The sequence below is a fragment of the Pimephales promelas genome, chromosome 3 (genome assembly GCF_988280905.1).
Source record: "Pimephales promelas chromosome 3, fPimPro1.hap1.1, whole genome shotgun sequence".
NCBI classification, from domain to species: domain Eukaryota; kingdom Metazoa; phylum Chordata; class Actinopteri; order Cypriniformes; family Leuciscidae; genus Pimephales; species Pimephales promelas.
The window spans coordinates 27,463,808-27,484,250 of record NC_142771.1 but is presented as its reverse complement, the minus strand read 5'-3'; the positions used below and the strand labels follow the sequence as shown (position 1 = coordinate 27,484,250).

General features: G+C 36.1%; 3 protein-coding genes across 7 annotated transcripts; 2 read left to right on the top strand and 1 right to left on the bottom strand.

Annotated features, from left to right (window-relative positions):
* The first annotated feature begins 159 nt into the window (after positions 1 to 159).
* On the top strand, positions 160 to 12,016 carry glyr1 (glyoxylate reductase 1 homolog (Arabidopsis)). Of its 4 annotated transcripts, none has more exons than XM_039686603.2 (16): positions 160 to 277; positions 735 to 771; positions 1,083 to 1,162; positions 1,265 to 1,403; positions 3,218 to 3,328; positions 3,669 to 3,752; positions 4,091 to 4,144; positions 6,833 to 6,883; positions 6,979 to 7,052; positions 8,015 to 8,114; positions 8,194 to 8,304; positions 8,396 to 8,497; positions 8,576 to 8,738; positions 8,821 to 9,000; positions 9,874 to 9,998; positions 10,400 to 12,016. In XM_039686603.2, exons 1-16 carry the CDS (start codon positions 240 to 242, stop codon positions 10,472 to 10,474), a joined length of 1,524 nt encoding a protein of 507 aa, XP_039542537.1. In that variant the 5' UTR covers positions 160 to 239; the 3' UTR covers positions 10,475 to 12,016. The 4 variants fall into 4 exon arrangements, with proteins under 4 accessions (XP_039542537.1, XP_039542536.1, XP_039542538.1 ...); XM_039686602.2 differs by having other exon boundaries at positions 8,818 to 9,000; XM_039686604.2 differs by lacking the exon at positions 4,091 to 4,144 and having other exon boundaries at positions 8,818 to 9,000.
* A 919-nt stretch (positions 12,017 to 12,935) lies between these two features.
* rogdi (rogdi atypical leucine zipper) lies at positions 12,936 to 17,611 on the top strand. Its single transcript, XM_039686624.2, has 11 exons — positions 12,936 to 13,182; positions 13,778 to 13,849; positions 13,942 to 14,024; positions 14,158 to 14,212; positions 14,443 to 14,523; positions 14,602 to 14,697; positions 15,673 to 15,771; positions 15,850 to 15,963; positions 16,078 to 16,127; positions 16,282 to 16,408; positions 17,068 to 17,611. The coding sequence occupies exons 1-11, from the start codon at positions 13,105 to 13,107 to the stop codon at positions 17,107 to 17,109; spliced, it is 897 nt and encodes a 298-aa protein (XP_039542558.1). The 5' UTR covers positions 12,936 to 13,104; the 3' UTR covers positions 17,110 to 17,611.
* Positions 17,612 to 18,916: 1,305 nt separating this feature from the next.
* On the bottom strand, positions 18,917 to 20,255 carry smim22 (small integral membrane protein 22). Of its 2 annotated transcripts, none has more exons than XM_039686626.2 (4): positions 20,133 to 20,255; positions 19,403 to 19,548; positions 19,252 to 19,319; positions 18,917 to 19,147 (listed from the first exon to the last, which is right to left on the bottom strand). In XM_039686626.2, the coding sequence occupies exons 2-4, from the start codon at positions 19,527 to 19,529 to the stop codon at positions 19,100 to 19,102; spliced, it is 243 nt and encodes an 80-aa protein (XP_039542560.1). In that variant the 5' UTR covers positions 19,530 to 19,548; positions 20,133 to 20,255; the 3' UTR covers positions 18,917 to 19,099. The 2 variants fall into 2 exon arrangements, with proteins under 2 accessions (XP_039542560.1, XP_088984768.1); XM_089128642.1 differs by lacking the exon at positions 20,133 to 20,255 and adding an exon at positions 19,647 to 19,759.
* Positions 20,256 to 20,443: the final 188 nt, after the last annotated feature.

Sequence of the window (20,443 nt, the reverse complement as noted above, 5' to 3'; positions counted from 1 at the left end):
AAATCTTATATTTTTTTTATATTGAAGTTATTGTTATTATGAATTTGTAATGCCTGATTTTGATTGTTTAATAATAATAAAAAATAATACATAAATAAAAAAACTTGGTCGCGTCGCTTGCAGTGGTAGTGGTAGTGGTAGATGGGTGATCCATGTGGGTGATGGGTGTAGTGGGTGTGTTCATTCGTCTATGGTTCATTCCCTGCATTCAGTGCGACGTTTCTCACTAACAGTTTAAGATGGCGACCGTGCATCTCAGGATCGGGGATCTGGTTTGGTGAGATAATAAATTTAACTTTTTACAATTTAATTTCGAGGTTGAACACATTTTCGATCACGTGGAAGACAAATTATCGTGGCTGCAATCAAATGTTTTGTTAAAAATCGAGCATTTGGCCCAGTTTATGTGTCGTCAAGCCAAAAACTATAACACCGAGAGAGCTTAGCATGCACGCTAACGATTACTTTCCATGCTTTTTGGGGGAGGAAAACACGTGATCTTATTGTGTTTAATGCTACAGGGGGGTTCATCTAACTTTTAAATGTGTTTTTATATGATTACGGAATATAATACAAGTTTAAGTGCAGTTAAGATGGTTGTTTGCTGATGGGATCGAAACGGGTTAGCTATTCGCTAGCTAGCTAGTTTTGGGGCACGATAGCTTTCTTTTAATAAAACTCAATCGACCCACGGTCATTTAAAACACTAATTTCTCCTCTCAATATATTTTCAGGGGTAAGCTTGGACGATATCCACCTTGGCCAGGAAAGGTGAGACCTGTTCTTGTAACGTTAAACGAATGAGTTGAACTTGTTGTTTTTCCTGTGGTCAGCTGTTGGATGATGCATAAGTTAGAGGTCAAACCAACCGGCTGTGTTCAAAACCTAGCTAAGTTATCTTTTGGTTGCTATTAAGTTTTTGGTTGCTATTAATCCAACCAAAACAAAAATTCTTCAAATTAGTTCAAATATGCAAGTTAAATGGTGAGACCGTCTGAGATACAGTTACTGAATCAGTAAACTATTGTGGATAATGTGTTTGGTAGTGTTTATTTACTATTCCCCAACCATTGTGTTTTCAGGTTGTCAGTCCTCCGAAGGATCTGAAAAAGCCAAGAGGCAAAAAATGTTTCTTTGTCAAGTTCTTTGGGACTGAAGATCAGTGAGTAAAAAAATATGATAGTCATCACTTCCACATGTTTGCAGAGGTTTTGAGAGTTTAAACCAAGCAGATGTTGACTGATGAAATGTGTTGCCATTTTAGCGCCTGGATTAAGGTAGAGCAGCTGAAGCCGTACCACCCCCACAAAGAGGAGATGATCAAGATAAACAAAGGCAAGCGGTTCCAGCAGGCTGTTGATGCAGTTGAGGAGTACCTAAAGAAGGCCAAGGGGAAAGATCAGGTTAGTATGTTCACAAATTAAAAGGTAGGGTAGGTAATTTATTTGGAGAGAGTGTTTTGAAAGCATCAGATCCCTTCCTCCCTTCAAAGCACTCTACAAAGCCACACCTCCTTTAAAACACATGAACATGCAAAACATGGAGCAAACATAAGTGGCACGAGAAACCGCGTTAAATTACCTCATGTCACAAAGCTCATAACATTACAATAATAATGAACATAAACAATTAAAGAGCTCTGACCTGTACTGCAGATTTACTTTGGCATTAATAGTGTTGCCATTGAAACAATCATAGATTTGAGTCACAAACCACACAAACCCTTGGCGGTATGAAAATACATACGTCGACAGGCAAGTAGGGCATCATATCGGACCGAATGCAATGATTGGACGAACATTTTTATGGTCCTACGCCTTCCACAGACAAGATGCAAATCAGTACAATCAGTAAATTTTTGTACCTCCAAAGCCTTATTTGATCGGTGAATAAAATTGTCTCTCTCTGTAGTGATGAACTGCTGCGCTTGTGACAGGGAGCATGTTAAACTGAAAAGAGAGAGAACCCCGATCGTGCGTGCGCTTTCTCTCTCTTTGGACTCGGAGTAAGGCAAAAGTAGGCTTCATCGTCTCAAGACTAAGCGCTGTCTTGCTCTCTCTCTCCCTCGCACATATTAATCAAAATAAATGACACATTGGTAAGGTCTGGAGACTAAAGTTTCATGCGGAGCATTTGGAGATTTGTTTTTACTGAATTACCGCTGGGAGTGAATTGTGTTAAAATAGGCCTACGTTGCCTTATCTTCTCTGAAAAGCATTCCGTACATTCAGCTGACATAAACCACACTTCAAATAAACGAAAAAAAAAAAAATTATCCAGTGATGAAATGTTTTCTGTGATGACACACATCTTGTGGGATGTCCCAACCGCCGGGATAATCACACGACATGCACACGTCCGATAATGTTCAATTTGCGAACTAATGACTCATTTGAATCGATTCGTTTTAATGAATGGTTAAAACAACTGAACTGATCTTTCCAACACTGAACTCACGGGACGTTTAATCGGTGTATAACTAATCATAACACTTTTCAATAAGGTTCCATTTATTACATAAATTACATAAAAAGTACAGTTTGCTTAGTCAAGTATAAGGTTTAAAACAAATAAAACCACTTGTTTTCCCCCCCAAAAAAGCATATGACTACTTTTTCCCACACAGTGCTATCACGAATCGATAAGAGAATCGTTAAAGAATCGGATCGATAAGCAAAATCATTAGTGGTATTGATAAAATGTTATCAATTCCAATCCCTAAGCCTATTAATCTGTCTCTTCTCCAGTTGGTTGGGCTAATCCAAAAAAAGTAAAAACATGGGTGGTGTTCTGAAGACAGACTGTTACCTGTGAAGCAGGGGTACTCTGAAAACACCAGTTTTCAGCAGTAGTGCTTTCTACCTGATGAAATGAACACGGGAAAATAATCAAAATAGAATTTTGGTCGAACCAGAACCAATTAATAGACTGGGACAGTATAGCCCTACAAGTTCTATTATTAACCAAACATTGGAAGTGATTTTCATTTGGATGGCTCACTTTGTATAAAGCTACACTTATTTGCTTTGACCGGGATTACCTGTGAATCTGAGCGATCAGATCACAAACCTAAACCTTTATTTAATGTTCTCCACTTGTTATTATTGACACCCAGAATACATTGGTACCCAGGTGTTAAAAGATTCTTTGAAATTGTAGGTAGTAGAAGTGTTTCATCAATAATTGCTCATGTTGTCATGTTGTTTTTCTTTTACAGACACACTCTGATGACAAAAGCAAGTCAGATAAAGGGCGTAAAGCAGCTAAACCAATGAAGATCATTGAAGAGGATGATGAAGACGCCTTTAAGGGTGGCTCGTCGGACAAGGTTGGGAGATAATGCTTTACATTTAAGTGGTACTACGGAGAGGGCAAGGGTTAGATCATAATCTGACACCTTTTTTGGGGGTCCTATTCACCAAAGTCCTTTGCTAAGGCCATTTTCTATTGCACCTGCTGTGGAGTCAGGTTACAATTGTATGTTTTGGTATCGGTTTTGTCAAGTGGGACCCACCCATTCATTGAGACTGATGTCATCTTTTGCAGTGTGACCAATGCATCCACCTTGTCGGATTTTGACTGGGTAGAGATGCAGCTATTTTAGGGCATTGTTTCATGAGATAAAGCCATTCTGTACACAAGGTGAATGTGTCTCTCTTTCCCTTAAGGAACAGACTGATTCTGACCCAGAGCCATCCTCTGTACAACGGCTGGTCGCTGGAACAGTATCAGGATTCAAATGGGAGAGCAGTGTAGGTTACATTCACAGTTTGTTTCTGCACTTTTATGGGTTCTTCACATAAAATACCCTTTTTTAGTTGGCAGTAAGACTTATCCACCGTTGGTTGGAGTTAGGTTCAGTCACAACTGTGAATTTTCAACTGCACAATCACATCCAATAAGGTTCTTTTAAGTCACTTAAATAAGTCGGTGTGAAAACCCCGCAATTTTTCAATTGCTAGTCATTACATCCTTCACTGTATAGTTGCACCTTCCACCATGTCACTTTAATTAGTTGCAGATTAAACGGTTCTCAGGTCAGTAAGTCTCTTTAGAGAATAGTTTCCAATTTAACTCTCTTCCATTATAGCCAGTAAAGGATGACCCACATTTCCATCACTTTCTGCTCAGCCAGTCTGAGAAGGTAAGGAGACAATTTTACTAGGATGCTAAATGATTTTATAGTTAGTGCAACCTTACCCCTGTCTTTTGCACATTGCACACAATGGCTGCTCTAATAATCTCTGAATAATTCCCTCCCCCAAACTGCTTCTGGCGATGCTATTTGGCCAAACCTGCAGCATGGCAGTTGTACTGAATTTGTTATCAGAACAGAGTATGTTGAGCTTATTTGTTGACCCTCTAATCATGAGCTGACGTGTACTACTTAAAGGAGAACTCCGGCGAACAATGAACCTTTGGTCTAATAAAACATCGGTACCTAGTCAATCGTTCTCTGAGTTTTGTTTTCCTGATAATCGAATGTAAAGAGTTTTATCTCTAAAAACTGTTTATCGTATAATGCTAGTAATGGGGGCATTTACTAAGTAAAAAGAAATCGCTAGTTTATACCACTAACAAGGCTCAAAATATCCCCATAGAACTTTGTAAGTGTACAGACCGTTTAATAGTCGATCCCCGAACGCCGTTCATACAGTTCAGAAGTTCGTTGAACTTCATATAGTTCAGATCACTCAGCACGACGTTCGTGGTTTGACTTATGGAGACTATTTTTTAAGATGGCTCCTGTCTGTATACACGAAGTGAACTGTCTTCATAAAGTATCTTCTTATTAAACGGTCTGTACACTTACAAAGTTCTCAATGCTTCGTTTTGCATGTATGGAGCCTCATTATGTTACTGCCTTAGTGTGGGGCTATTTTGAGCCTTGTTAGTGGTATAAACTAGCGATTTCTTTTTACTTAGTCAATACCCCCAAAACTAGCATTATACGCTAAACAGTTTTTAGAGATAAAACTCTTTACATTCGATTATCATGAAAACAAATCTCAGAGAACGGTTGACTATGTACCGATGTTTTATTAGACCAAAGGTTCATTGTTCGCCGGAGTTCTCCTTTAAAGATGGGGGGTGTGACGATAACCGCATCACCGCAATATCAAGTTAATGAGATGGATACCTCTGTGCGAGGTCATCACTGCACAGTGATCTGTTCAGTTTCCTGCACGCACTGAATCTGAAGCGGTTTAATTCACACTCGACTCGGAGTCGTGACAGGAAGATTTAAGAAAATCAAGAGTGTTGAATGAAGTGGCCTTGGACCTACAGTTTAGTCTAGTGAAAGCAAATCTGCAGATGTTGTCAGTCATCTTTCAGTGACGCTGATGACGTAAGACGCTGCTGACGTGTATCTGGTGTGCCAGAGCTTCATTCACAGTCTGAGGGAGAAGTACGCAGTAAACAAAACAATCTTCGAAATGATCTTCTATCACATGTCTGTGATTTCGACACAGAGGAAGACTTGCATTTTTTTTTGCCCAGCCATAATTATTTGAACTCGAATACACGGACACACCAGATATATAATAAATACTGCTTTGGTGAGCAGAAGAGACTTATTTCAAAACCATAAAAAACTAAAAAAAAAAAGAGTGACCCCAAACTTTTGAGTAGTAATATAGATTCACTGTTGTACATTAAATATCTCTTCTGTAAATTTGACTTTTTTGACATAAGAGACAGCTGTGACCACAACTAAAACCTGGTAATACAATGAAGTTGTTAACTGCAACCAAAAAGTGGTAGGATAGTTAGTTAACAGACCAACAAAACAATACTATGAGCAGTGTTGGGAAAGCTCACTTGGAAGGCTCTATAGAAATCTGGCACCCCATTGAACTAAGTTAAACTGAGAGTGTGCGTTTACAGACACCAGAATGAACGCTTTCATCGGGCAGTAATAGGTTACAATCAGTTCACTTTCGCCAAAAAATATGAACGAGTTCATGAACAACACTGACTATTAAAAAAGAAAATCATGTTTTTTGTGCCACTGCAGATATGCAAGAAATTATGGCCAAATACACTTTTTCAATATAAAAATATTCAAAATACTTGGACAGTAATAAATATTTGTCCATATGTGGGGCAAATATTGCATTTTTGACCCTGGCTATGGTTGCTCAGTTTGTTATGGGCTATTGTGTTTAATTGGGGGAGACGCCCGGCCAAGTTACTCTTGTGCTGCTGTTCATGTGCCAGTTATACTAGCAAGCTGTTTAAATAACTCTTACTTTCCTCTTGGCACTTTCTCTTCAGAGGAACATTTCTTTCTTGCTTGTCCTTCTGCCCTTTTGCTTTCAGGCGCTACAGTCAGAACAAATTGATCTTAAATTAAAAATCTCCAAAAAGGAGACACTGAGATCTTGATTGCCTGAGGCTTTTCTCAAAAAAATGTTCATGTAGGCTGTGTCAGCCGTTTTCCTGCCCTGTATAAGTTTCAGTTAAACTGAAACGGAGCATGTGGCTGAGCATGATAACTTGATTTTCAGTTCCTAACACTGGCTTTGCTGCTGGCTCTCACATCAGATATGGCAGTATGAACCACGTGACATGACAGCAGAGGATAATATAAGGTGCAATCCTTAACGGAAGCTGGCAGAGTGATAAATAACATGCACTTAAGATCATTTGTGACTGTTGGGCCAAAAGGTTTCCACCTGGTTTTCCTTCCCTGGCTCTCTACTTGGTGTTTTCACCTTAATTGGTATCTAGGATCCTTTGAGTGCAAGACTTTTTGCTTTTTCTGGAAAATCTTAAATGAATGTTCAAATGACTTTGATTTACCAAAAACCCTCCCCTTTCCTTACAGCCAGCTTCATCAATGGAGCCAATCACCAAGCGTTTAAAGATAATCGAGGAGGTGAGCACTTCCTAGAAATTCACAGCTTGCGGTTTCTTTAATCACCTGATATATTAGCCAGCTAATAATTGTTATTTTGTTTCATTTTTGAAAAGGACACAAGATCAACATCTATTCAAGCAGCAGACAGCACAGCCATCAATGGCAGCATCACTCCTACAGACAAAAGGTAATAATAATAATTTGTTACATTTTATATATCACTCTTCTGGGTACTCAAAGCGCTTTACATAGAAGGGGGAATCTCCTCAACCACCACCAATGTGCAGCATCCACCTGGATGATACGACGGCAGCCATATTGTGCCATGACGCCCACCACACACCAGTTTATTGGTGAAGTGGAGAGAGTGATGAAGCCAATCAGTATATAAAAGTTAATAAAGAATCATACTTTTAGTGGTCTGAAAATTGGGCCAAATTGAAATGGAAAACTTAGAAATAAAGGTTTATTCAGGATTCTGTGCTATTTTAGGTAATTGATGAATTTTCCAATTATTCGGGATCAGCAGCCGTGTTTCCATTACATGTTTGTGTAAAAGTAGTAGTGATATTTTCTAAATGTCAATTTAAAATTTTTTTGTGAAATTGCACCATTTCCATTAACTGACATTTCCATTACCCCCCCCCCCCCCATTTCAATTTGCAATTTCAATTTGTGCAATTTGAAGGGTAATGGAAATGCGGCTAGTGTTATTTTAATATTTATACGCTAATAGTGTTCATTAATATTTTGAACGAGCTTTTATTTTTTAAATTTCAACTTCCAACTTGAACTTATTTCAGTTAGGTTTGAAGGTATTATTTAACACCGGTCACAATCTTCATTTCAGTGACTCTACATTCTTAAAATCCCCAGAGCTGTTTTCAGTTTGTACAGAGCTTCCTGAACTGCTGATGTCACCATGTTCTGCTGAGCCGTGTTTTGATTGCATGCAAAAAAACAAGCGCTCCACACAACCAGTGTAAACTTGATTAACAAACAAATTACTCTGAGCAGGTTCATTTTAGAGAAAATACTGTGTAGCCTGAATCTGAAATTTAAGTTAATTCCTTAATTAAACTTCACTTAAATTGTTATACTTATAGTACCTATAATGTTTGTAATGTAGTTTATTTGTTTTCACAACAGGATAGGGTTCCTTGGACTAGGACTGATGGGAAGTGGTGTGGTTTCTAATTTGTTGAAGATGGGGCATGTTGTGACCGTTTGGAATCGCACTGCAGAAAAGGTACTGGTGTTTAAATATTGTCGCTTTCTGAAGTTACACTAAGTTTGAATGATTTTTCAACTTGTTTTTTATTCTGCAGTGTGATTTGTTCATCCAAGAAGGTGCCAGATTAGGACGAACGCCTGCAGAGGTTGTGTCCATGTGCGACATCACGTTTTCCTGCGTATCGGACCCAAAAGCTGCCAGAGATGTAGGTCAATGTTTTGTAAATGGCTCTCTTTGTTTTCATTCTGTCAAGCTGCTTTTCTTTGGTTTACATGTACAGTACCATTTCTGTCCAGCTTGTGTTAGGTCCCAGTGGAGTCCTACAGGGAATCAGACCAGGCAAATGTTACGTGGAGATGTCCACTGTTGATCCAGAAACCATCACAGAGCTCTCACAGGTAACCAACATCATCCAGGTGAGTCTGTCAGGATATGAACGGAGGAAGTCTGTAATTAAGGTTCATTTGAATCTGTAGGTCATCACGTCCAGAGGCGGCAGATTCCTAGAAGCCCCAGTTTCGGGCAGCCAGCAGCTTTCCAATGACGGTATGCTGGTCATTGTTGCTGCAGGAGACCGTAGTGTTTATGAAGATTGTAGCAGCTGCTTCCAGGCAATGGGGAAGACCTCTTTCTTCATAGGTACTGCCAACTTTTTTGCCAATTTGTGGCTGTATGAGACTGATGTTATGTGATATTAACTTTGTCTTTTCCAATGAAGCAGGGGAAGCAGGAAATGCTGCAAGAATGATGCTGATCCTTAACATGGTTCAAGGCAGTTTCATGGCAACCATCGCAGAGGGATTGACCTTGGCGCAGGCCACAGGACAGTCGCAACAAACATTCTTGGATATTCTTTGCCACGGGCAAATGGCAAGCACGTTTGTGGACCAGAAATGCCAGAGTAGGTTTACTTGTAAATGTTTCAAAGATTCTACTAAACAGAAGTGATTACAATGAAGTATTTTGTTGATCTCTATGCTAGTCATTTATGATAGTAGTCGTCTCAGAGTTACTAGTAGTTGTAAGTTGCTGCCTTTGAATCCTCCTGCCTTTTAACCATTTTCTGTAACATGGTGCTGCTCAGAGATCGTAACTTTTTTTGTCTGTAAAACGCTGCTATTTAGACATCCATTGTGAAAAGAATTGAGGAATGTTGCAAAACTTTTAAGACTTAAGTTAAGTCAAGTCACATTTATTTATATAGCGCTTTTCACAATACTGATTGTATCAAAGCAGCTTCACAGTGATAACAAGAAAGTAATCTTTAATATTTGGCCACTTCTTGACGATAGAAATACTACAGCCACTGTGATTTTCTTGAACAAGAATATGTGGACATCAAACATGCAAAGTCGAAGAACGAAGGTTTCAACTCGCAATGAACATTTAGCATTTTTAGAAAACTTGATGTATTCTCCTGTGTTTGCGTAAGTTCATAAGTGATTGATGAAATGGCACACATTCCATTCCCAGATGAACGCTATAAGCGACCCGAACTCACAGCCATATGTAGAGAAATGGAGTATAAGATGCGCTCGACGCATGTAAATGATGAGAGTTGGTGTGGAGCAGCATTTACTGTAAACTAAGCCGCTCTGAGACGCACCTACACCCATGTAAATTAATAAATAAACCTGCAGGGCATATTTAATTAAATCACAGCTTTTGTGAATTCACAATAAGGATTTTTTTTAATTGAGTACTTGGAATTTATTTGATAAAAAAAAAACTAAAAATGACCTTATTAATTTAACATTTGATTGTTTCTTTGCAGATATCTTGCAGGGCAACTTCAAACCTGATTACTACCTGAAACATATTCAGAAAGATCTAAGATTAGCCATTTCAATGGGAGATTCGGTGAATCATCCAACACCAATGGCGGCTGCTGCAAATGAGGTAAGACAACAAGAATTATTTTGGAGTGTCATCTGTGAATCAATTTATTGGATATTTTGCTATTGTGCTGCTCATTTGAACTATTTTTACAATTTGATTTCCTTTAGTTGTAATCTAACATTCACAAAGTTCATATTAAAAAGCACCAATAATTTAACAACACGCTTAAATGTAATCATTAGATGATATCCAAATAAAATGGTTTATTTTTATATCATTTAGTGTGTATTAGTAGTAATATTGAATTTATTTTTTTTTTTTGCTGTTTATCAATATCCACCATAAAATGACTGTTCTGTAAATAATCAGTGACATTAAAACCGTAAATGGTTTCTGAAGGGCGAAATGCGATTTCTGCGTGTACTTCCATTAAAGTAATGCATTATTTCATACTTCTGCAGGTGTACAAGAGAGCAAAAGCATTGGACCAGTCGGACAATGACATGTCTGCAGTCTACAGAGCTTATATTCACTAATCCTGTAGATGTGTCCTGGACCACGAACCTCACCTACTTCTTTGTTCCTCTCCCTCTGTCTTTCTCTTCTCTGCTGATGAGTTTTGTTGGGCACCAGTGATATGTTTTCCCATGTATAATGGGATCTCTTTAGCAGCCTAATCTGAGCATTGCACTGACTGTAATATTGCTGCACGTACGCTCAATGGGAGGTCATTAAACTCCCTGCGAATGATTATTTTATGATAGACTGTGCAGTGTATTATATCCGCATTTTGTTAAGGCCACTGCATACAATGCAGTGTTGTTTAAACAGGCTAGGGTTTTATTTATCATTCATATCTTTACAAATTAATTCCCTCGTTGTAATTTTCGATGTTCAGAAATCTGTAAAGTATGAAGTTCTGATCTCAAACAGACTTGAGGAGCACGACGAAGATAAAAGCCACTGCATTGCCTTAATACCCATATAAGATAGATGTATTTATTTATTTTATCTCTAAAGATCACCATGTCAGGTGCAATTTGGCTGTACGTTTTATTTTATTTTTCCTTTTTTGGAGGTCCCCTGTTCACTAGTTAATGATTTTTGTTTTTATTGCCTTATCAGAAATGCAGTGTTTTTTTTTTTTATTGTTTTTTTTTTTTTAAGTTGGGTATGTAACAGTAAGATCCTGAAATTATTTTTAATTTACAGTGAAGTTAATCCTAAAAGTAGATTGAGTCTTAAGTATCACTTCTGCAATGGATACAACATGTTTTACAGCTTGACTACTTTAGCGTTGGATTTGTAAACTGGGCTGTAAAAAAAAATAATTTTGACATTTGAAGTTTTTATTTTCATTTTTTGTGCTTTTTTTTTTTTTTTTGCAATTGGGCTTTTCATATTTTGTCCAAGCCAGTCATCTGGCAAATTGATATGTTGCCTTTTGATTTTCTTGTCAATTTTAATTTCCGCTATGACTCATAAGAAAGAAACATGTAAAACAGTTTCAAGTATTACTGCATTTTACCCTCAAATTATGTTTGCATTTGTTTATTTTAAGTGATATTACAAGACATAAATTCAATGCCGTATGATTTGGTCAGTTTGGTATTTTGTTTAAAACTCAAAACAAATACAGGGTGATTTAATTTTTTATGAATTGTTCTGCCAAAAAGAGAGAAAAAAAAGACTTTGATTATGAGATGATAATTTTGTGATTTACTAAGGACTCTGTAAGATTAAGACGTTGTATATATCCCCATGAAAGGGTTGGGTTATTTGAATACATGGAATAACATGCTTTCAGTTTGACTCTACTGAATTTATTAATCATTGTGTCTTAATATTGTAGGCTGTTCTTTTGTCTTAGCTAATGGGTTTATTTACTGTAAATGGTTTGATTTTCGTGGCTTATACACAGTTGGTAATGACATACTGACAACTTGATTCCAGTTGTGCAAGGAAGGTATTGGTGTTATAATCGGAGTTATTTATAATTTCATGTAAATGTGAAATTTCTTTTCTTTTTTGTTTGTGTGGTCAACTGAACCCTCTGAATAAACAAACCGAACGTCCAACTTTCATGTCCATATTATGTTATTTGTTCATGAAAAACTCTTAATAAGAATAATAAATGCCTTATATATATATATATATATATATATATATATATATATATTTCTACTACTACTATAATATATAACATAAAATACTACTACTTATATTTATTACTTTTTATGATTACATGATTATACACATCATTCATCATCATTTAAATCATGTTTTAAATGTATTGCTTACAATATATACATTCAGAAAGTCTTATTGTTTTGTAAAATTGTTGCACACACCGACCAGCCTCTAGTCATGTGGCCATAATAACATGGAAAATTGAGAGGCCACAAAGCATTTGACCACTGGATTTACAGAAATCATTTCATTCTTAAAAAAGTGTTTTCTGAAAATTGTATATGTATCGACTCCTGACAATGAACACAAATGAATTATCATTCAGTAAGTCATTACCATGGGCTATGTTGATATATCTTTGGAAGGCTTTTGTGTTTTAAACAATTTTAAAAAAATTTATTATAATTTTTTATTTTTATTTTAAATGTATGCAGTTTCTACACGCATGCAATGCACTTCATGTTGTTGGGAACAAAGATGGATATATTTCCTTTCTCTTTGTATCAACATGGTTAAATATTACAGGGTAAGGTAAAAGTAATCTAAAATTATTATTTTTTTTAAAGTAGTCAGATAATATTAACTAAAATGTGTAATGGATTAACTTGCGTTATGAACTACAATTAGAATCATCAACAAAACAAAAATGCTGTAAAACTAAATGGAAAAAAAACCTGCAATGTCATTACATAGTAATTATTTTTTAATTTACATAAATATTCACGTAGATTTTGAATAAATAGAAAATCCTGCAGGCTCCAACCATAGACAGTAAAAAAAATAGGCTCCAACCCAAAAGAAATGGCTCCAACCAATCCCAAGCCGGAAGATTTCATGGTTGCACAAACCGGAAGTTTGGGAGAAGGAGGCGGTGTCAAAAGCCTAATTGTTTATGTGTGATCTTCTAACCCGTCGCTAAATAGCTGATCGCTCAGGTCACTTTTTAACAGATTTTGGACAACTTTATTGAATTGTAATGCTCGGAACAGAGCTATCTTCTATGTCTGAATTTGCGAAAATGACCGCCGCGAGTCAAGCAGAGAGGACTGTGCTGGTGAGAGATTCATTTCATTTGTGTTTAAATACATGGACCAGATGCATTACAGACATGCGAAGTCGTTATATTTTTATTATGAACAACCATATATTTAGCTGTAGATTTCAATTGCGTTGCAGTTGCGTATGTCATTGCTTTACGTTGCAAGACCGAGCTTGATGCAATTTTCCTGCGCAGTTGCAGAAGGGACTTTTAAATTCATCCTAGTGTGAATGGTTAAACAATCTTAACAGTGATTTGTTATGCCTTATCATTGTTCTGTTCAGTTTATGTATTGATGTTGGTGTGCTGCTACTGACAACTGTATCATCTCCAAGTAATGCAACATAGGGAAGCGAACAGAATTAAAGGGATAGGCTAGTTCGCTCAGAAATGGTTTACAAACCTTCTGTTGCTGTTTTGCTTAAAACAAATGTTAGGCAAAATAGGAGCCTGAGTCACCATTGATTTTCACTGTATAGAAAAAAAGATGCAATGAAAGTGAGGGATGATTGAGGGTTTTAGTCTCCATCATTCTGCCAAGCATCTTTATTTTTGAGTTCCACAAAGGAAAGATAGTGAGCTACGTCTTTAAGGCAAGTTGTGTTTCTAGGAGGAGGAATTTACTTGGCTGCTGAAAGAAGAGGTGCATGCGGTGTTAAAACAGCTGCAGGACATTTTGAAGGTATCTTCAGCCAAATAGCTTGACAAATGAATTCCGTATTATTGTGCAAAACAAATTGCATTAATAAGTGTTTGTGTGATTTTCCCCCATAGGAGGCTTCAAGGCGTTTTTCATTGCCATCACCAGGTCTTGAAGGACAACTGAAACAAGAGAACTTCATTCTGGGCAGCTCAACGTAAGATCCACTGAATGTGTCCACTCGGCTTGTTTAATGTTAGATTTAAAGAATACAATAATGTATGATTACAGTTTTATGGGGATGTGTACAACACTGTATAGAAGTAAATTTATTATTTTTATTTCATTAGGATGGACCAGGTTAAAGGAGTCTTGACAGTACAAGGGGAAGCTCTGACTCAGGCTGTATGTTTAACACCATCATGAAAATGAAATCAGCTTTCAGCCAAAATGGCTCTGTTTTGATTCTGGTATATTAATTGGACTTTTTAAAATATCTAAATTCATCAAAACATCAACTTGATGTCAACCAGTGGAATTGCAGAGACACTTGCAATGCAGTTTCGTTCATTATCTCACCTCAATTGTTATTGATATTATATAAAATGGGTAATTTTTTTTTTTTTGCTTTGCAGGATATTAATATCAAAGTCGCTAAAAGCAGTCAAGTCATGCATTTTGCATTCCGAGATGATAAACAGTGGAAATTGCAGCAGGTAATGTTTCTTTCTCCCTTGGTTTGATATTATTCTCTCATAAAAATAGTTGTTAAAACACATTCTGCCTGCCCTCAGATCCAGGATGCCCGAAACCATGTGAATCAGGCCTTGCAGTTATTAAGCAGCCGTGATGAGAGTTATCACTTTAAAACTGGGGCTGAAGTCAATAAGGTTTGTTGTTGTTTTTTCATAAGTAAAAACATATAGTTGTTGAATTTGCATATTGTCACTATATTTTGCATATTGTCCAGGAACTGGATTCACAAAAATCTAGTCTTTACAATGGCACGCACTAAATAAAGATCCTAGATCAGATACTTTTCATAACTTTTTTTTTTTATTTGTCTACTGAATCTTTTTCGAAAATACATTTCGTCAGCTATCGGCATGTTGTTAAAAAAAAAAAAAAAAACAGTATGAACCACTGACGCCGTCTACTATCCCTCACAGATTTCTTGAATCCGGCCCCTGGTCTCCTTAAAGGAGTAGTTCACTTTTCAAAAACTTTTGCTGATAATTTACTCACCCCATGTCATCTAAGATGTCCGTGTTTTTGATGAAAACATTCCAACATTTGTTTTTCCGAGTCAATTCGTTCGTTGAATGAACCAAATGACTCGGAAAAATATTGGTTCATTTTGAACAGGAGAGTCACAAACATGCGTCGCAGAACAGAGCAAGGCGAGCATTTGAGCTTATAAAACTTAAACTTTGTTATTTTTTTTTTTTAAATGAGCGATCGTTTCTCTTGATAAGACCCTTATTCATCATCTGGAATCGTTTAAAGCCCTTTGAACAGTTTGCACTGAACTTGTCTTTTGGACCTTGAACCATTTGGTTCCCATTGAAGTCCATTATATGGAGAAAAATGCTGAAATGTTTTCATCAAAAAGCTTAATTTCTTTTCGACTGAAGAAAGAAAGACATGGACATCTTGGATGACATGGGGGTGAGTAAATTATCAGCAAAATTTTTTTCAATGTGGGTTTTATCTGCATAATTGAACTTTCTCACGAGTAAGTTTGAAGGTGTTGTGCGCTACAGGTTATTCAGGAATAAGAACATTCTTTCCTTACAAACAGTCTTAACATTTTCACTGGTATTGTTTGTGAAGTACGATTGCACTTGGCATCATTTGTGTTTCAGCTCATGGACGCGATAATGCTTCAGTTGACCCGAGCCCGTAACAGACTCACGACCCCGGCCAGCATGACTCTTCCTGAGCTCGCAGCCAGTGGCCTGATGGTTCGTATGTGGATCTTCAACAATTTAAATGGGGATACTCCATGTGCTGTTATGAACATTTCTCCTGTTCTTTTCTAGAAAATGTTCACACCTCCAATGCCTGGGGATGTGATGGTGAACTTCTATATCAATCTTAGTAAGCTGTGTCTGACCGTGTATCAACTACATGTGCTGCAGCCTAACAGTACTAAGGTATCAAGCCATAATACGCACTCATTATGAAAACAACTAGTTTGCATGGCTTTTACAGTCATGCTTAACATGAATGTCTGTTTTAAAATGCATAATCATTCTGTTTTCTGTTAGAACTTCAAATCAGCGGGAAGTTCAGTAGTGCATAATCCAGGAGCAATGTTGTAAGTGCTTATCACATTTCCTGTTTTCATGCTGCAACACCAGCAGTCAGTCACACACAGTGTCATAATGTCCCATTCTGCTCTTTTTAAACAGTCTGTTTGAACTTTGATGAAGGTTTTACGTCATTTAATTTAATTTAATTTTCTCCTCAAGCGAATACAACAACACCAAGTTCGAGGTGAGCCACATCCATAAGGTGGAGTGTGTGGTGCCGTGGCTGAATGACACACTGGTGTTTTTCACCATTTCCCTGCAGCTCTGTCAGCAGCTCAAAGATAAGGTGGGTGTGGCCTGTTGATATGGGAACAAATATAATCTCACCTGCACTGACACTGTCATAACTTATGGCATGGTAACACAATGACATCAGAGAGCTATCAGAGACACTCGGCAGTTTAGAATTGGGGCTGAACGATTATGGCAAAAAGAATAATTGTTGATAATTACCCTGATATTGTGATAACATTTTTAACAATCCTTGTAATTATTGTTAATAATATATAAAAAGTTACATTTATTTATGTATATAAATATATATATATATATATATATATGTGTGTATGTATGTAACTTTATTCCTGTGATGGTGCAGCTGAATTGTCAGCAGGAAATATTTTGTAATATTATAAGTATATTACTGAACTATTTGATCCATTTAATATATCCTTGCTGAACAACAGTGTTAATTGCTTTAAAAACGTCTTGCTGACCCCAAACTTTGAACAGTAGAGTAAAATGTAGCTCTGTCTACTAGTTAAAACTCACCGTTTGTTAATGATTGCCTTGTGATTCACCATTGAAGTTGATGGATTGATTATAATGCTCAACCGTAGCAAAAAGCAAAGCAAACATTTTGACACAATGAGAGCAGATCTGAATGGAATGCTGTAATCAATACTTTAGATTATCTAATGTTCATTTCTTTCCTTTTATTTGCAGATTTCTGTCTTCTCTAGTTTCTGGAACTACAGACTGTTTTAAGCTATGAAGTATCTGACCAAAACTCTATAGAGTGAATGATAATGATGTAATTATTATGCTTTAGGATGCACTAGGAACGAAAAAAATTCTGTGAACGAGTTCCATGATCTATTGTGAATTTACTATATGACCGATGTATTCTTTTTGTGTGCTGCAGCAGAGATAGTTTGCGTAGTTTATGGACTGGATGCATTCATTTGAAACAGGCCCTTCGGATGTATTTAGTGATGTGTTTTTTTGTGTTAATGCAGTATTTGTCATTGTCAGTGTTGACTATTTGTCAGTAATCTTGCCTATATCGAAGCTTACCTCATCTAATGTGTTTAGGTTTAGACCATACACAATGCTTTTGTTCTTATTTGTCACAAAGCCTGTGAAAACATTCCAGTTCATTTGTTGAGAGATCCCTTCAAACTCATTTTACCAGTGTTTATTACTTTTAATCCAGGGGCTTATAAATTTAACACTTGAACATGATTCATCTAATACCAGGGACTATCATCAAGGCAGCAAAGCAAATGGCATTGAGACCATTATCATATATCTATAAATGTGCACAAACGACCAACAGTATATTTGCCACTGTGACTCAACTGTAGAATGATTATATCAACACTAAATGACAGATAACGTTGTAAGATGTCAGGGCTTCATATTCCATTAAAACTTCACACATTCCTGAGGATATCTAATAACCATCTATGATTAAGATATTTTTCTGATAATGTTCAGGGTTTGTGATTGATACAGAAAGGGTTTATTTGTGTTGGTAGTTCATTTACTCTACTGTTAGCTTTGTTTATTTATTGCCACATTTTTATTTATTTCATGTTAAATACATTTAATTTGAGTGCTAATTGATTTCATGCATGACAATTTGAATATTGCTCAAATAAAACCTAAGCTATGTTAATGTATATTTCACGCTTAATATGTAATGTTCTGTATAATCTGTGTAATAAACATACTTTATGAACACTACCATGCTCCTGTCCCAGTTCTCGAATGTTTTAGATTGAATTAACTTACCAATGTTATTGTCTAAAAGTACTTAGTATACAGGCAAATGAACATTTAATTTGTTCAATTCAAATTAATTAACCAATCAGTAATACCCTTGATCAGCTCTACCAAACGTGGATGTTTTCCACTAAGAAATGAACATTGTTATTATGTTTTGATTGATACGGTGAAGCTGCTTTGATGCAATCTACATTGTGAAATGTGCTATATAAATATATAATTGACTCAAATCAATGCCATTGAATTTCACTGAAATTAATCTTTAAATTGATTTATTTTTGGTTTACAAAGTCTAAATTTTATAATACGTTGGTACATTGTAAAAAAAAAAAATACAAAACATTCATACTCATTTTTCCTGGCTAGTTTCCATAAATAAAACATTTCTTAATATATATATATATATATATATATATATATATATATATATTTTTTTTTTTTTTTTTTTTTTTTTTCCCAGAGAGTGTATAAGTTTTGTAATGATTACATTTCAGATTTAAAAGTCAATACTAAACCATTTCACTAAAAACTTTAGGTGTTGGTTGAGTGGTTGTGATATCTGGGATAACCACAAACAGCCAGGTTTCAGATTAAAAGATCTTCATAAACAAGAAAATGTCAATGAAGGCTGTTTGTTAAGGGCCTGCATTCTTTTCACCCAGGAATGTTGCAATAAAGTGCTTAAATAATGTGTTTAGCTAGAAAGTGTAATCTGTAATGGACAACACAGCTTTAGTCATGTGATGTCCTGGTTACATATTAATAGCATTTTTACACAGGTGGGAAAGGTTTGGTCTTCTATCACTCCTATAAGGAAGCATCTAACTAAAATATTTTCTTCCTCTATAAATTTACCTTTTCCAAGTACAAATAATGATTAGGTGGCATAAGTGATATAAAAATCTATTCACATAATTGTTATTTTGTGAGTGATTTGAATGTAGTGGTTCCCATCATTTCTGGAAAATCATGGCTCCATTCCCATATTCTCGATGCCCACCTTCTGTCTTCTTGGCTTTAATGTGGAAACAGTAGCTATTACCACAATTGTCATGACATGTATTGTTTAATGAATCTATAGATACGTTATCTGTGAGATTACACCAGCAGAAATCTGACCTTCTCATCACAGCAGCAGCAACAACAGCAGCGGATGAGGACCAAAAGAACCAGCAAGAGGACCATACCTATGAACATTTAACATTGTGTAAATGATTATTAATTATTTATCATCATTTCACTTTTTTAAAAAAAACTTAATTTAACCTGCCTATAAAGATGAAGAAAACAGCGAAGGAGGCAATGTCCCAATCTGACTGAAACATCTGCTTTGATTGTAGTCTTGAGACCACGTCATTGAACTGGTTCTCAAAATCCTGTTGAATGTTCTTGTCCATGACTTCTGTACGAAGATTCCTAAATGGAGGAGGGATTGATATTAATTACATGCTGCCATATATTTTGAAAACAGAAACTAAGAAAATAAAATCCCGATGCCCATAAACTGAACCAACCTGTTCAATACACAAATAATGTAGCCTACTCAAACGATATCCTGAATAAACAGGAAGTTGTTTTCTGTCTTGTTTGCAAAATAAATTAGATTAACCAGAAAGAGAATATAAACTATATTCTACCTTAGAAGAGTGTGATTTCTGAATTAAGACATTACAAACTAAAAGAGAAAGTGACATGCTTTAACGTCACGTCATTGTTTAACTCATTCAGACGTTTTACTCGGTTAAAAGCGACAGATTGAGCTCAAATTCATTCGCTTAACTCTTTTATTAACGCTAATCCTTAAATGTTTTATCGTTCGCTTATAAAGTAACGTTATGCAAATAATTTTACAATTACCAATATTATAAAAATCAAAGATCGCACTTCAACCTCAGCTAGATTAATCGTATATAATATAAAATAATTTATAATCGTCCTAATTATCTTATTTCTATTTTCATAAATCGTCTTAATAGAACGATTATCGATCACTAACTCACCTGTTGTTTTGCTCTGTCGTGTTTCCGGGTTACGGCGCTACACCTGTCTGTAGGGTCTGGTTTCTCACTGTGTTGCTCATAAAGGCTGTTCAGGCTCTGACATGAATTTTGCGGAAGTGCGATGCTTGTACAAAACTATAGGGATCTAGCGCCAAATCAGTGGCCTTTAAAGTTTGACAAAATAATATACTAATTACACAACACACTACTCAAGGAACTCAAAAGCTCTTAAAACGCACATTGTGTCTTTTTTTTTTTTTTGTAACATGTAATAATATCTTCTGTCGTGCATTCCCCTGGGATTGTTATTG